Below are 14,807 nucleotides of genomic sequence, written 5' to 3'. Positions count from 1 at the left end.
CATCCCAGCCATCTGCGGGCAGTGGGCAGGGGACACCCTGAACTTGTTGCCAGCCAATCGCAGGGCACACAGGGACAGACAATTCATTCGCTCATTCACACCTATGGACAATTTGGACGGGCCAATTCACCTGAAAGGCATGTTTTTGGAACCCGGAGGAAACCCACACAAGCGCGGGGAGAACATACAAACTCCACACAGGAAGTCCGGAGCTGGATTTGAACCCACGACAGGTTCCCATGACATGAACTGTGCCGCACAAGCGCTAACCACTGCGCCGCCGTGCTGCCCCGAGCTGGGAATTATCATATAAAAATATCAAAAATCTACTTTGAAAAATCCAGCGAGCAGGGAGTTAAAATCATCAAAATTTCAAGAGTCTTCAGAACCGGTAATACAAATCTATTTCTGGGGAGTCTAGGCAATGTCATGGCCAGCATGGTCGCCATGGCGACCGGTTGGTCCCGCCCCCTGGGCACCGGCTGCAGTAAATCAGCTCATTTGCGTGTGTGCTACTTAAGGTTGGGTTGTGGGTATTGCGGGTGTTGGCTCATTACACATTTTCCGTTCTGTTATGCCCTGTCCTGTTTAGTTTGAGTGGGAGGAATCCCGTACTTGCTTGTTCTGGGTGTAAGATGGTTTTTGTTCTGTTTTGTTCCGGAGTTTTGCACGACTTTTATTTTGTTATAGAAAGTTATGATCGTCTTCTCATATGAGTTCTCCCTTTCTACCTCCGTTCTGGTTCGGTCTTCGTAACTGGCAAGGCTTCATCAGACCGAATTAAAATAACCTATTTCGGGGGATTCCAGAGAGAAGGGAAATACACTCATCTATTTTTCGGGATTCCTCAGACCTGAAAAATTGACACAATCTATTTTCGGGGAGTCCAAGAAGCTGAGAATTACAATAACCTATTTTTAGGGACGCAGTGAGCAGGAAATTACAATAATTAACGAGAGAAGCTAAAAGCATTCATCAACACATCTTTGCCAGAGAGAGAAATAAACAGGACAAATTTGACTTTTTCAAGGTTTTTATTTTTGTCACGTGCATAACCAACCATGTGTCAGGCTATATTCTACAAAAGATTAAAGACCATCACCAGCAATTCTCTTTACGGGAATCCGGAAAGCAAGGACATAATATCATCTAAAGGAGATGAGATGAAAACAATAACGCTTGCCTGAACCAGGACAAAGCAAAGCAAAAACGGTGACTTTTTCAAGAATTTCACCTGAGTTACGTGCACAAACAACGGCTAATGGTCATTAGCATAGGTCAGCGATTGGAGGATATTTTGTAGCGCAGGAACAAATAGGTGGCCACGCGGATGAGAAGAAAAAAAATTCCCAAGACGATAAAATCCACGTAGAGTTCGGCGTCCTCCACGTCCAGCAAGTGTATAATTTGTTGCGGGTCCTGGAAATTACATTGCTCCACGTCGCACTGAAGATCGCTTCGGTTCATTCCGTAAATGGACAGGATCACGCCCTCGAAGCCGTACCTGAGAGGGAAAGATAGGGTTTGCAACCAGAGAACCAGGTGGGCCGTGAGATGGAGACGAACGGGATCTCTTTGACCAAAGACCGCCAATCCAGAACCACAAATAATTCCCTAAGTTTATACTTTTTGTTTCGCGTTATTTGTTGTATTTTCCCCCAGAGTCAAATTGATGTAGTCGTATTGAGGACGATGCAGCACAAGAACATGTTTCGATTCAAGTTCATTGCTTTAATTTACTATTTTTCAAAAGGAGATAATCGTTGGTTACCTTAATCAGAGCTGTCTCAGTAGAGTGGTTAGCCCTGAATCCTGATTGCATTGATTCAAAGAGATTGTTCTCGGACATGAAGTCATTCAGCTGCTGTGCCACTACTTTTTCAAGTATTTTAGAAAGAAACGGTAGGTTTGACACAGGTCTATAATTACATAAGTTTTCTGGATCAAGGTTGGGTGGTTTCAGTGTGGGTTTAATGACGGCGGACTTAAAAGCCGATGGAACTACACCTGAGGAGAGTGATATGTTTAAAATATTTAGAACTGAAGGTGCAAGAACGCCAAACACACCTTTAATAAGTGAACCTGGAAGCGGGTCGAACTGGCAAGTCGTCGGTTTGGCCGTATTCACCATCTGTTTAAGAGTATCGAGTGACAGTTCACTAAAACGGGAAAAAATCCCTGGACAGCCACCATATCGTGCATCTATAGATTTGAGTGCTTTAGTATATGTTGAATGAATACTGTCTTAAGCGATTTCTTCCTGTATGCTTTGGATCTTCTTAGTAAAGAAGACCATTATGTCGTGGGCAGAATGAGTGGAGCTATCTGGGATAGTCTGTTGCCTTGTAAGCGATGCTACAGTGTAGAAAAGGAACTTGGGATTGTTCTTTTGTGACGCAATCACCTTTGAAAGGTAGGCTGATTTTGCAGAGGCCAGGGCCGCTTTATACTTCAACAAACTATCACACCAGATTTGATGGAAAACTTCAAGCTTTGTAGCGCACCATTTACTTTCAGATTGTTGGTGATAGGAATGAGTGGACAGGTGTTGTGAAAGGATAGTGGGATGTTTGGACACTTCCCAAGGGATGGGCAGGGCACCTGTATGTTGCGGCAGGGGTAAACCGGTGAAAGCTGTTGGGCCCTGCTGTTAAACAGAAGAGTGTGTTGTGTCACCCTGACCCGAGTGACGTGGCCGCTTTCTTGTGTCCCGTTTCATCTGGAGGGACGAAAGCATGACCAACTTGGGTGCCGAGCATGGGCATTTGGTTTGGCCATGGTCAAATATTTTGTTTTTTTACTACTTTTTCTTTTTTTTGTTTTTGTATATGTGTTTGTCTTGCTGTCAGTCACTCATCCCGAGGGATTATGACCAGGTTAGGTAGATAAATATCGAATTTTAAGTTTAACATTTTTTGTAATTGTATACAAAGTCCTAAATTTCTTTTAGTTAAGTATGTTATTTTATTTGTTTTAGTTGCTTTTCTTTGTTTTCAATATTATTTCTTGTAGTTGCGTATTTTCTTTAATATGAGTTTATATAAAAAGAAACAAATTCAGAAATGGAAGTTCATTAATAAGGTGTTACCTGACGTAGGAGACGTAGGAGGTCCATTGCAGGTAGTACGGAATAGTGCTGAAATTCACAAAAAAGCCAGAAAAAAGGATGATGGGGATGGCTGTGATCGGTCCAGCGAAGGTCGCCACCTGGGAGTTATCATTGATGACAAAGAAATCAAATGAATAAAACAGAAGCCTCTAACGATAGCGAATCCAGATCCGGAAGGTGAATATCTGTCTTTTTTAGGTTCTTTTGATCCACCATTTTCCTTTTACGGATCCGGATTTTCTATTTATAGAAAGATCGACCTGTGGTGAAGGAGACACCACCCCGATGAGCAGCCCTAGGGACTGCGCCACCATCGGGATGGCTGTGGATAAGGCCAGGAACAGCAGGAACCGAATCGCTTCTGGAGGCTGGCTCGTCATCCAGTAAACGATGCTGCAGTACAGGACTGGACAGATAATCTGCAAGAGAATATCATATTTGTACTTGTTTGCTAAAATTACTACGGAATTCATTCTTTTTGGCCTCTTTCTGGTGCCACAAGACAGATAGAATATCTGAAAAGGGGGATAGAAAAATCCAGCAAAACAGTTAGCCTGCTAGAAAAAAACATTCACGGGCAACTAGACATATATAAATATCTAGAAATGGGGCAAATAGGAAAACCCAGAAGGAAAAAACGTCTAAAATAAGGGGGGAAAAGGCACAAAGATCGAAATATCCAGCAAAAAAGAGTGGCTAACGAGAAAATGCAGAAAAGAGGTAATAAGATTGACAGAAAAATCCAGTAAAGGCGAAGATGGAAAAACCCAGAAAAAATCAGATAGAAACTCCCATAAAAAGGCTGCTACATAGAAATATCCAGCACAAAGGCTAGTTAGATGGATATAATGTCTGGATAATCAGCATGAAGGAAAAAAAAATTCGGAGACTCCCTCTGGCTTGCAATGCTTGCATTGGGCCGAGGGCGCGGTCCAACGAGTCTTGAGTGACGTCGCCACTCTCCTGCAACAAGTCCAGCAACATCAACACCTCTTGCACAAGCAAGTGACAAAGTCGTCGGAGCTGCTGTCAAGACAACCCCCAGTAATTCCTAACATACCCGCCATTGGAGTGGTGGAGCCGCGAGTGGGTGCTCTGGAGACATTTTGTGGCGATCCCGCTCAAGTACGCGCATTCCTCGTAAACTGACGGCTCATTTTCGACTTGCAACTCCGTAACTTCGCATCCGAAGCGGCCAAGGTGGCTTTTACTATCAACCACTTGTTCGGCCGGGAGGGCTCCACCCTGTGGAACGGCAGAATTTGAACGGGGATCGGTCGCGTGTTCCTCGTTCGATCTCATGGCACAGGAAATCCTCAAGGTGTTGGACACGGGATCCTCATCAGCTGACGCGTCGAGATCGCTGATGAACATATGCCAGGGGAGGCGCACGATGCCCGACTTTTCGATTGACCTTCGGACGTTAGCAAGCAGGAGTGATTGGAACGCGGAGGCGTTAGTGGACTCCTACTTTTGAAACACATGTAAAGAAAATTACTAGAGCCGCTTTCTTCCATCTTCGTAACATTGCTAAAATTCGTTCGATACTGTCTCAGTCGGATGCGGAAATTATAATTCATGCGTTTGTTACCTCCCGTCTCGATTACTGTAATGCACTACTCTCTGGTCTCCCGAAGTCTAGAATCAAGTCTCTTCAGCTGGTACAAAATGCTGCAGCGAGGCTTTTAACTAGGACAAAAAAGTACGATCACATAACACCGATTCTGGCTAACCTGCATTGGCTCCCAGTTAGCCTTAGATGTGATTTTAAGGTCCTCTTAGTATTATACAAAGTTATACATGGACTTGCTCCCTCTTATCTCTCGGATTTGATTTGCCCCTATGTCCCGGTCCGAAGCCTACGATCTGAGAGTGCCGGTCTTCTGGTGATCCCAAGAGCAAAGAAGTGTTCCGCTGGTTCGAGAGCGTTCTCCATCCGGGCACCAGTGCTGTGGAACGCTCTTCCCGCTGAGATCCGATCTGCAACCTCAGTGGAAATGTTTAAATCTAAGCTTAAAACTCACTTCTACTCCATAGCATACGAATAACTTACTCTTCTATAGTCTGTTTAATATAGTGCAGTAACCTGTGAAGCCCTTTGAGACTCTTCGTGATTTAGGGCTATACAAATACAAATGACTTGACTTGACTTGACTACTTCCACAACTTGGCAGACTATATGAAAGACGAGTTGGTGTCCCACGCCCCGCCTTACCACTTACTTCCTCTCTCCTCCGCCTTCAAACTGCTTTAGGGGGCCACGGTATTCAACAAACTAGAACACCGCAATGCTTCTCATCTGGTTCGTATCCGGGAGGGAGACGAGTGGAAGACAGCATTCAACAACCCTACTACGAGTATTTGGTATTTAGACTAATGCCCCCGCCGTCTTCCAGTCTCTCATCAACGACGTGCTGCGTGACGTGCTTAACCGGTTCGTGTTTCTTTTACCTGGATGACATCCTAACGCAGCACGTCCAGCTCATCCTTCGTCGTCTCCCGGAGAACTTGCTCTTCGTCAAGGCTGTAAAGTTCCACGGCAAAAACCGTGGCCTTCCTGGGAAAAATCGTGGCGGAGGGGAGGCTTCAAATGGACCCCGCCAAGGAATCGACAGTCACTTTCTGGCCCGTCCCCGACTGCCGCAAGAAACTCCAGCAGTTCTTCGGGTTTGCCAACTTCTACCGCCTGTTCATTAGGAATTACAGTTCGGTGGCAGCCCCCCTCACGGCTCTCACTAGTCCCAAGGAGCCGTTCCGATGGTCTCCAGTGGCCAAATACTCCTTCACCACCCTTAAAGCCCACTTCTCCATGGCTCCCATTCTCCAGGTGCCTGACCCCGAATGTCAACTCGTGGTAGGAGTGGATACCTCGGATGTTGGGGTTGGTGCGGTCTTGTCCCAGAGGTCGGCCGAGGACAACACGGCACTTGTCCCCTACTGAGTGCAACTACGACGTGGGAGACAGAGAACTGTTCGCCATGAATCAGAGGTTCTCCAATGGGGGCATGACTCCGCCTGTCCTGCAACCCGGGGGCATACCGGACCAGTAGCTTCCTTTCCCGACGCGTCTCGTGGAGCAGTTTATCAACCCGATTACATTTCTGCTCAACCGTCCTGGCCATGTTCTTTCCCCACTATCAACACTGCCTTCGCTCACCACGGAAGTGCCACTTCTGCGTTCAAAGCGATTGGGTACCCGTGACCGACGATCACCGGATCGTGGGTGCAAGCCCTTTCCTCCTTCTAAATAAAGCTTAGTAAAACGAACGCAAGTGGGTCCTGTCTCCATTTCTGGTCTCTGACACAAAAGGGAAGAAAGATATAACGGAAATCCTGAAAAAAGTATTTGGAGGGACAGAAAATTGCAGAAAAAATGTCATTTGGGGAATAGAAAAATCCAATACATGTACAAAGAAAATCCAGATACAAAAGCAGAAAGGGATAAAAATCCAGAAAGAGGTCACGTAAATAGATGGTTAAATGAGAAAAGGGGATACAGATCCACAAAAAGGAAGATCTAGAAAAGGCCCGAAAAGGTAGATATTCCAGGAGAAGAAAGAACAAGTGAATAGCAAAGGATAAACTGAAAAGTTCCGGGAAGGTACACGACCATCGGTACAAAAAAAAACAAGGTGCTGCAAATCTTACCTGAAAGGGGATGTCCGCACAGCTTTTGGCCATGTAGTAGGCATTGAGGCTGTACCAGGAGTTCAAATGTTCCCTGACAAAAACCGACATCTCCAGAGGAACTGGCCAACAAAAAAACCCAATTGGTTCTAAGCGTGCCACCTTAATGAGTCCCTCCACCTTCTGCATTGCTCACAAGTGAGGACGGTTGGCATCAGGGCGCCGAACATCAGGAACAGCATGGAGAAGAAAAGAGTGCCGGTGTTGTCGAAGGCATGTTGGGCGTCGTTTCCGATATCGAGGAAAAGGAGACCGATCAAGATGCCGATCACGATGTGGGAGGCCACTCGGAGGTGGGTCAGAACCTTCAGAGACCGTAACTTCAATCACAATCCTCACAATAGTCTCAGAACTCTTTGGGACGGAAAAGTCTTACCGCGTCTCTGCATATGAATACCAGGTTTCTTTTGAAGAGGATGTAGAACTGTTGCAAGGTACTGGTGGCAAAGTCTCGAGCATTGGGCAGGGGAGCCAATGACTGCAGAAAGAAATGTTTATCAAAGAACTTTTTTAGTTTTTGGGGGGAGTTAATTATTCTATATTCTATTATTTCTTTAATTTTTGAATTAGTTACTTTGAAAATTATTTTTTGTTCATTTTTTACTAATTGAAATACCGTAGCAAAAAAGAATAATTTTATTTTATCTTATTCTTTCTAAATTTTTACACTTTCTTTTAATCCTGTATTTAAAAAAAACCCAATAAGTAACTCATTTTCATCAATAATATTATATATTTTGTATATGTATATATAATTTATTATTTGATTTATTCATTCTCATCTTCCATTTCTCGTTCTTTTAAAATGCATTTAATATGTACTTTTACAACTTTTTTTTCATTTTCAAAAATAAAACACGTTATTTTATCCTCCATTTTTAAATTGTATTCCATATTTTTATCATTGTATTATATTGTATTATTGCCATTTACTGTTTGAGATATTTTTTGAATTTTTTTTTCATTTTATTTTTACTTTTTAATTAAAGATAATTTTTGTTTTTTTGTTTATCATAATATTATACTACATAGTTTGTTATAATGTATTATTTATTTCATTGTTTCTTCATTTTTATACAAATGTATGTATTTATTTTTTCCATCGATCCATCCTACCACACTCCGCACTGCTTATCTTTTGTAGCATCTAAATTCAAGTAATTCAGATATAAATTATGAACTGAAAAAAAAAGTATTTTTCTGACATCTGAAATCTAGAACTGTTCCAAGTCTTCGGGATGTCTTACCAATTCGCTATCGGAGGAGTGAGCGTCCTCTCCCCCCAAGTTTCTCTTGCTGTCCTCACAACATTGACTCCCTTGTGCCGCCTCGAACAAGATGGCGTGCATGTCCCCGTGCGTCCCAGTCAAGGTACTGGTGGCAAAGTCTCGAGCATTGGGCAGGGGAGCCAATGACTGCAGAAAGAAATGTTTATCAAAAAACTTTTTTAGCTTTTGGGGGGAGTTATTTAATCTAATTCTATTATTTCTTTAATTTTTGAATCAGTTATTTTGAAAAATATTTTTAGTTCATTTTTTTACTGATTGAAATATCATAGCAAAAAAGAATAATTTTATTTTATATAATTATTTCTAAATTATTACATTAATTTTGTGGTTCATTTTATTTATTTTTTTATTTTATTTTTTTTTAAATTTACATTCTTTGCTTAATTTATTTATTATCTACTCATTCTAATAATGTTTATTGATGTATAAATTTTTTCTGCTTGAATGCATGATTAAATTGCAACGTTTTCATTTCCCAAATACTTTTTTTTTAATTTTTACATTTTCTTTTAATCCTGTAATTCAAAAAACCCAATAAGTAACTCATTTTCATCAATAATATTATATATGTTCTATACATATAATTTATTATTTTATTTATTTATTCTCATCTTCCATTTCTCATTCTTCTAAAATGTATGCAACATGTATTTTTACAACTTTTTTTCATTTAAAAAAAAAAAAACACGTTATTTTATCTTACATTTTTAAATTCAATTCCATATTTTTATCACTGTATTATATTGTATCATTTTTGCTATTTATTGTTTAATACATTTTCTAACTGTAGTTTTTCATTTTATTTTTACTTTTTATTTAAAGATAATTTTTCATTTTTTGTTTAGCATAATATGATATTACATTGTTTGAAATAATGTATTATTTATTTCATCTTTTTTATACAAATTTATTTTTTCCATCCATCCATCCTTCCACACTCGGCACTGATTATCCTCAGTAGCATCTAAATTCAAGTAATTCAAATACAAATCATGAACTTAAAAAAAATGTTTTTTCCGACATCTGAAATCTAGAACTGTTCCAAGTCTTCGGGATGTCTTACCAATTCGCTATCGGAGGAGTGAGCGTCCTCTCCCCCCAAGTTTCTCTTGCTGTCCTCACAACATTGACTCCCTTGTGCCGCCTCGAACAAGATGGCGTGCATGTCCCCGTGCGTCCCAGTCGCTACGTTGATGACTGAAGGGGGAAACCGGGGTAATAACAGGCCGAAGAAAGCAGACGGGTTCTCGCAACGCTCACTGAAATTGGCCGGGTTGTAATACTGAGGGCAAACCAGGTTGAGTTGGCTCAGGTGAGGCATCAAGTGTTGCACCGTCCCCTGGTAGATGCATTGGCCTTGACTCAGGATGTACAACTGATGGGGAGAAGAGAGCAACTTCAGCTTGTAAGGTGCCAAGTTTTAAACAAAGCACAGGTACCGCAGCTGCTTCCCTCCCCCAACCTCACAAACCCTAACCCTTTAACCCTAGCCCACTCCCCTCACTACTAACCTTTATCTTTCACCCCTTAAAGGGATACCCAAATTCTAAAACATCTAAAATGTGAGAAAATAAGACATGTTTTTGGCATAATATCTATATACAGTATATTTCATTGGCATATTCCAATTATTTTCGAGATAATGCATTTTGAAAACAGTCAGTCTCGTCTTTGAAAACCTGAGCGTCACGTGAAGAACACCAGCACCAAAGCAAGGCAGTCACCATATTGGTTTACATAATAATTAGTCAGAAGGGTTTATAGTTTTATAAGCACGGTTCTGGTAATTTTTGTGAGAAATGCTTAGGCGTTGTGTCGCAGGTGGGTGCAGCAATGGTACACTAAAAGGCGAGCAGCCAAAATGCGGCAAACGGGCAAAAATAAGAGTGCTAAAAGGGGCTAGGTAGTCAGGTACACGGAAGGCTAGCTGGCTGCTAAAAGGACAACCGGGACCGATCGGCAGAAACAAAACATGCAGAAATGAACATGCAGTAAGCAACCAGGATAACCAAAGCCAATAACAAAAAACTACCATGGCAACAAACATAAACCTGGCCAGGGAAAAACAATGTGCATGGCAGGCTAGCCAGCTAGCCTACTGCTAACGGAAACTGGAAGCCTACGGGATCCCCACGCTAACGAGGAGCTATCAGTACTATACCATATTAATTGCAAAACAACCTTCGAAAAACACAAAAAGAAAAGTCACAATCACATACTCAAAAGGTAGGCGAAGGTAAAAAAGAACACACGCTGTTCACGAAGGCAGGTAAACTTACCCCACGCAGCTTTTGATGATCAAAGCACGCAACTTGGACAAATCAGTCAGAAGGCCCCCAGCGACAAGGTAAGCAACGTTCCCATTATTCCAAGCAGAAGTAAGTGTTATGCATTACTCTGATCGCCGTCTGTTTTTCAACGGGACGCGCAATAGTTTTGATTCCCTGTTGTCATCCGATGACGTCACAGCTCTAGGGAATATCGGGTCAAAAGTCAACTTAAAAAAGTTAACTTAATATTTTCTCGAGTTCCATGGCACGTGGAATATTTTGAAACATACGAACATGATTGTCGGGAACTCAAGCCCCTTAATCGAACACAGTAACCATCACCCCATCCTCCCAACCCCCTAACCATAGTCAACTAATTTAACAACTAACCCCCGATGCTTAAACCCATAACTCCTAACCCAAATCCCTACCCTCTAGCGCCAACCCATAACCTGCTAACCATAACCCCCTAATAACTCCTAATCCTACCTCCCTGACTTGAACCCCTAGTGCCAACCCTTACCCCAAGCAAGGGGCAACCTAACCAACAAACCTAACTACTTACTCCATAAATTCCAACCTTTATCACTAACCCAGTAACCCTGACCCTTAAGTCCACCCCAATAACCTCCTATCTCTCTAACCCTAACCCACTAACGTTAACCCCCTAAACCTATAACTCCTAACCTACACCCCTAACCCGAACCTATTACCCCAAACCATCACACCTATCCCTAACCGAGGAACCCAAATCCAAACCCCGGACGTCCTAATCTTAACCCCATAACTCCTAACCCTAGCCTCAATTCCTAATCCACCAAATTAACCCTTAACGCTAACCCTTAACCTTAATCTTCTCAATTATTTTCTTTCAAGCCCGCCCTCGGAAGAAGAAACTCCCTCGTGCAAGCCCCCTTACATAATATTGGTGGGAATTAAATCAAGATTGCTCTATATTAATGGTGGGCAGCACGGCGGAGCAGTGGTTAGCACGTGTGCGGCACAGTTCTGAGGTCATGAGATCGAACACCTTGTGTGGAGTTTGCATGTTCTCCCCGTGCTTGGGTGGGTTTCCTCCGGGTACTCCAGTTTCCTCCCACATTCCAAAAACATGCATGTTAGGTTAATTGGCTGGTGTTATCATAATACTTTATTTTCTACATGTATTTACACAGAAGAGTTAACTGTGAGACACAATTATTAACAGACTCAAGGGGGTAGGATTTAATGAGCATATGTTTCTTCCTACTCCCTTTCGAACATGTACGATAACATTGTGTGTTTTATTTAATTTTTTAGATTTGTCGTTTTGTTTTTGCTTTTGTTATGTTATGTTTGAAATAAAAGCTTCATTCATTCATTCAATATTGGATCAGGTCAACTCTTGAAATACTCTGGAGTGGAAACTGGGATTGACTGCTTGTACATGAGCACCAATTAAATCATTTTTTTCCCCCAGAATGATATTCAATATTGGAACATTTTTCCGAGAGTTGGGTAATCTGGGTTCTGTTTGCTAGGCAATGACTTAACCTGACTTCCCGCAGCAGGTCCTCTCCTGGATGGTGTAGGACAGATCGCTGAAGTCCAAGTTGACGGCGCCCTGGCGCGGCAATTGGCTGAGACGTTGAGCATCATTGTTGTCTACTTTCTTCAAAGTGGACATCGAAAAGATTCCCAGTTGGGGCTGCGCCGGATTAGCAAGGTCGGAGCCGTTGTCCCTCATTTGGAGGCAGCTGGCGGCTCGGTCCTGCACCTTCCGGAACATGCTACATACAAGGTGGCAATCGGCGTGATGATTTCTACTTTAACACTCAATAACCCAAAACAAAATATCGGGAAAAAAACAAACCTTAGTTATATGCCTAGCGGTTAAAGATAACAATAGCAGTAAGCCAAGCGGATAACATGAGTGACTAGAGAAGAAAATGGTTGAAAAAGTGCCAAATCTCTGAAGAACAGAATTTAGTGACATTTGCCTGCATTAGCAGCTGTGGAAGAGTGATTTACACAAATAACAATAGCGACTATCCATACCCTGCTGCCAAGTGGGTAATATTAGTGGCTACAGAGGACAAAGTGGGGAAAAAAGTGGAAGAGGCCTGAATCACATGATCTTCGCTTGCATGGGCAGCTGAACGAAGCCTGTGAAAAAGCCAGTGAAAAACTCAGTGAAAAAGCCAATGAAAAAGTAAGCATGAGCAGCTAACAATAACAATAAATAAAAACAGATAAAATAAATGAAATGATGTGAAAAATTGGGCAGCACGGCGGCGCAGTGGTTAGCGCTTGTGCGGCACAGTTCAAGTCATGGGAACCTGTCATGGGTTCAAATCCAGCTCCAGACTTTCTGTGCGGAGTTTGTATGTTCTCCCCGTGCTTGCGTGGGTTTCCTCCCACATTCCAAAAACATGCATTTCAGGTGAATTGGCCGGTCCAAATTGTCCCTAGGTGTGAATGAGCGAATGAGTTGTCTGTCCCCGTGTGCCCTGCGATTGGCTGGCAACCAGTTCAGGGTGTACCCTGCCCACTGCCCGAAGATGGCTGGGATGGGCTCCAGCCCCCCCCCCCGCGACCCTAATGAGGATAAGCGGTACAGCAGATGAGATGAGATGTGAAAAATTGATAAATAAAATAAAATTGATATACCATTAGAGGTGGGGTGCAACATTTTAAAATGTGGGGTTTCAATCATCACTTTAAGTAGAAAGATTGTTGCAGAGCAATGCATGATTTAAACAGGCCTAATAAAAGTAAGATAAAAGAAAATAGAAAATAAAGCACTAGGGCTCTTTGAACTCAGTTGGGCATTGTGTTAAAACATACTTAATAGAGAAAAGATTTTTGAGGACAGCTTTAACTATGCACCACACCTTTAACATTAAAATTTGAGTACACTTATATAATTGAATCCAATAAAATAGAATAGAATGGAAATGAAGACAAAATTAGAATGACGTTAAAATAACATTGAAAAATAATTACATCAAAACAAAAATATAGTATGCGTAATGTATGATTTGGCTGTAATCCTGGGTGTTTCTCAACCAATTTGATGAAATGAATCTATTCACTACAAATATCAAATCAAATATAAAATAAATATTCATAAATACATGTTTAAAAAAAGGCTATTTTCACAAATCTTTCGCCCAGGTTTCTGGGCTCTGTTTTGGCACATACAATTAAATTCATTTATTTTTTTTATTTTTTTAGTATAATAAATGAAAAAAATGTCCACCCATATATTCAGTCAATTCAACTTCCTAAATCCCTGTAAATATGGTTTATTTTATGTAATAAATATGCTTTATAAAACTGTATTTTTTAAATAATACGATAAAGACTGTATACTTCGTTTATGTGTGCATTTATATATGTATTAAAAGATGAAAGAAGTGCTAAAATCAAAGACTATGAGGGGAATCTCTGCTCTATGATGTCTTAAAGATGCTGTGATACAGTTTTTTGTTATTGCATATATATTTTTGAGAGTTTATTCTTTTATTCTTAGTTTGGAACGATAATCATATGAATCTAGCATAAACTCAGAAGAAATCTGGTTTATTGAATTTGTATTTGGATGGAAGTCATCTTGCAGAGGAATTAGCAACCTGAAACTCCTTACAAATATGTAAATCTTCAATTTTATACAGAAAAGTAAAGTTACCTGAAAGAAGGCGACGTTCCACGACGACCCTCGAAAGCTCTGATTAACAAAGATACTTAAATGCACCCCTCTAAGAACACTTGGGAAATAAATATATTTTCGTCCCTTAGGACGCTAAAACGCGACTTTTCTTGTGTGTGTTTCCTGTAAATTCATCCCATCCTCATCCTGCTATGATATTTAATTCTTTGATCGTTCAACGTAAAGAATAAAAAAAAAAGCTAACGTCACTTCGGACTTGATGTGACACTTTCCTAATATCCACTTTTCATTTTTTGGAAAAAATACTTCCAAGTCAAGTTGTTTGAGTTTTGAATCAGACACACAAAATAGATAAACAATAACAGGTAAAAATAAAATTGTAAAATGGCGTGTGACGTCTGGTGGTGACGTCAGGCATATATCGACAGTTTGATCTTTTAAGCTTCTTTCAAGTGCACAATTTGAAGAAGAAAATTGGTCCCCAGGTATTTTACATAGTTTAATTCGAACAACATAGATTTGTGATTTAAAAACTAATTTCAAACCATTGAAAAGAAAGTTAATGTCGCCTCTCTTCTATGTCCTTCGTACCGACGTCATCAACTCGCACTTTCTAAATTGAGTTTTCTGGGTTGCCAATTATTTTGAATTTAAATATAAAAGGACATAGAATTCTATTCACGTGTTTCTAGTTACCTGTTTAATACGTACATTTCAAAATTCAAAATAGTTTCAAACCATTGAAGAGCAATTTACTTTAACTCTATCTTCCGTTGGAGGAATCTCCCACACTAAACTGT

General features: G+C 41.0%; 3 protein-coding genes and 1 long non-coding RNA gene across 4 annotated transcripts in view; 1 reads left to right on the top strand and 3 right to left on the bottom strand.

Annotated features, from left to right (window-relative positions):
• The window catches only part of LOC148356913 (ATP-binding cassette sub-family G member 1-like), a 162,937-nt gene that overhangs the window by 82,510 nt on the left and 65,620 nt on the right, over window positions 1–14,807 (bottom strand). The window lies entirely within an intron of this gene.
• LOC148356919 (ATP-binding cassette sub-family G member 4-like) lies at window positions 1,016–8,158 on the bottom strand. Its single transcript, XM_088348351.1, has 7 exons — window positions 8,044–8,158; window positions 7,173–7,274; window positions 6,933–7,101; window positions 6,758–6,858; window positions 3,370–3,528; window positions 3,089–3,207; window positions 1,016–1,504 (listed from the first exon to the last, which is right to left on the bottom strand). Exons 1-7 carry the CDS (start codon window positions 8,143–8,145, stop codon window positions 1,279–1,281), a joined length of 978 nt encoding a protein of 325 aa, XP_088204477.1. The 5' UTR covers window positions 8,146–8,158; the 3' UTR covers window positions 1,016–1,278.
• LOC148356920 (uncharacterized) lies at window positions 2,377–3,732 on the top strand. The gene is made up of 2 exons (XR_015852106.1): window positions 2,377–3,286; window positions 3,360–3,732. It is a non-coding gene; the product is annotated as an uncharacterized LOC148356920 (long non-coding RNA).
• LOC148356918 (ATP-binding cassette subfamily G member 4-like) lies at window positions 8,152–14,349 on the bottom strand (the record flags this gene model as incomplete). Its single annotated transcript, XM_088347279.1, has 7 exons — window positions 14,026–14,349; window positions 12,393–12,500; window positions 12,208–12,306; window positions 11,889–12,124; window positions 9,346–9,460; window positions 9,149–9,282; window positions 8,152–8,211 (listed from the first exon to the last, which is right to left on the bottom strand). Coding segments are annotated over exons 4-7 (414 nt in total), but the record flags the coding sequence as incomplete, so codon positions are not given.

This window comes from Urocampus carinirostris, chromosome 11, assembly GCF_059441175.1.
Source record: "Urocampus carinirostris isolate Australia breed hairy pipefish chromosome 11, RoL_Ucar_1.0, whole genome shotgun sequence".
Classification (NCBI taxonomy): Eukaryota; Metazoa; Chordata; class Actinopteri; order Syngnathiformes; family Syngnathidae; genus Urocampus; species Urocampus carinirostris.
This window is presented reverse-complemented; position numbering and strand designations above follow the sequence as displayed.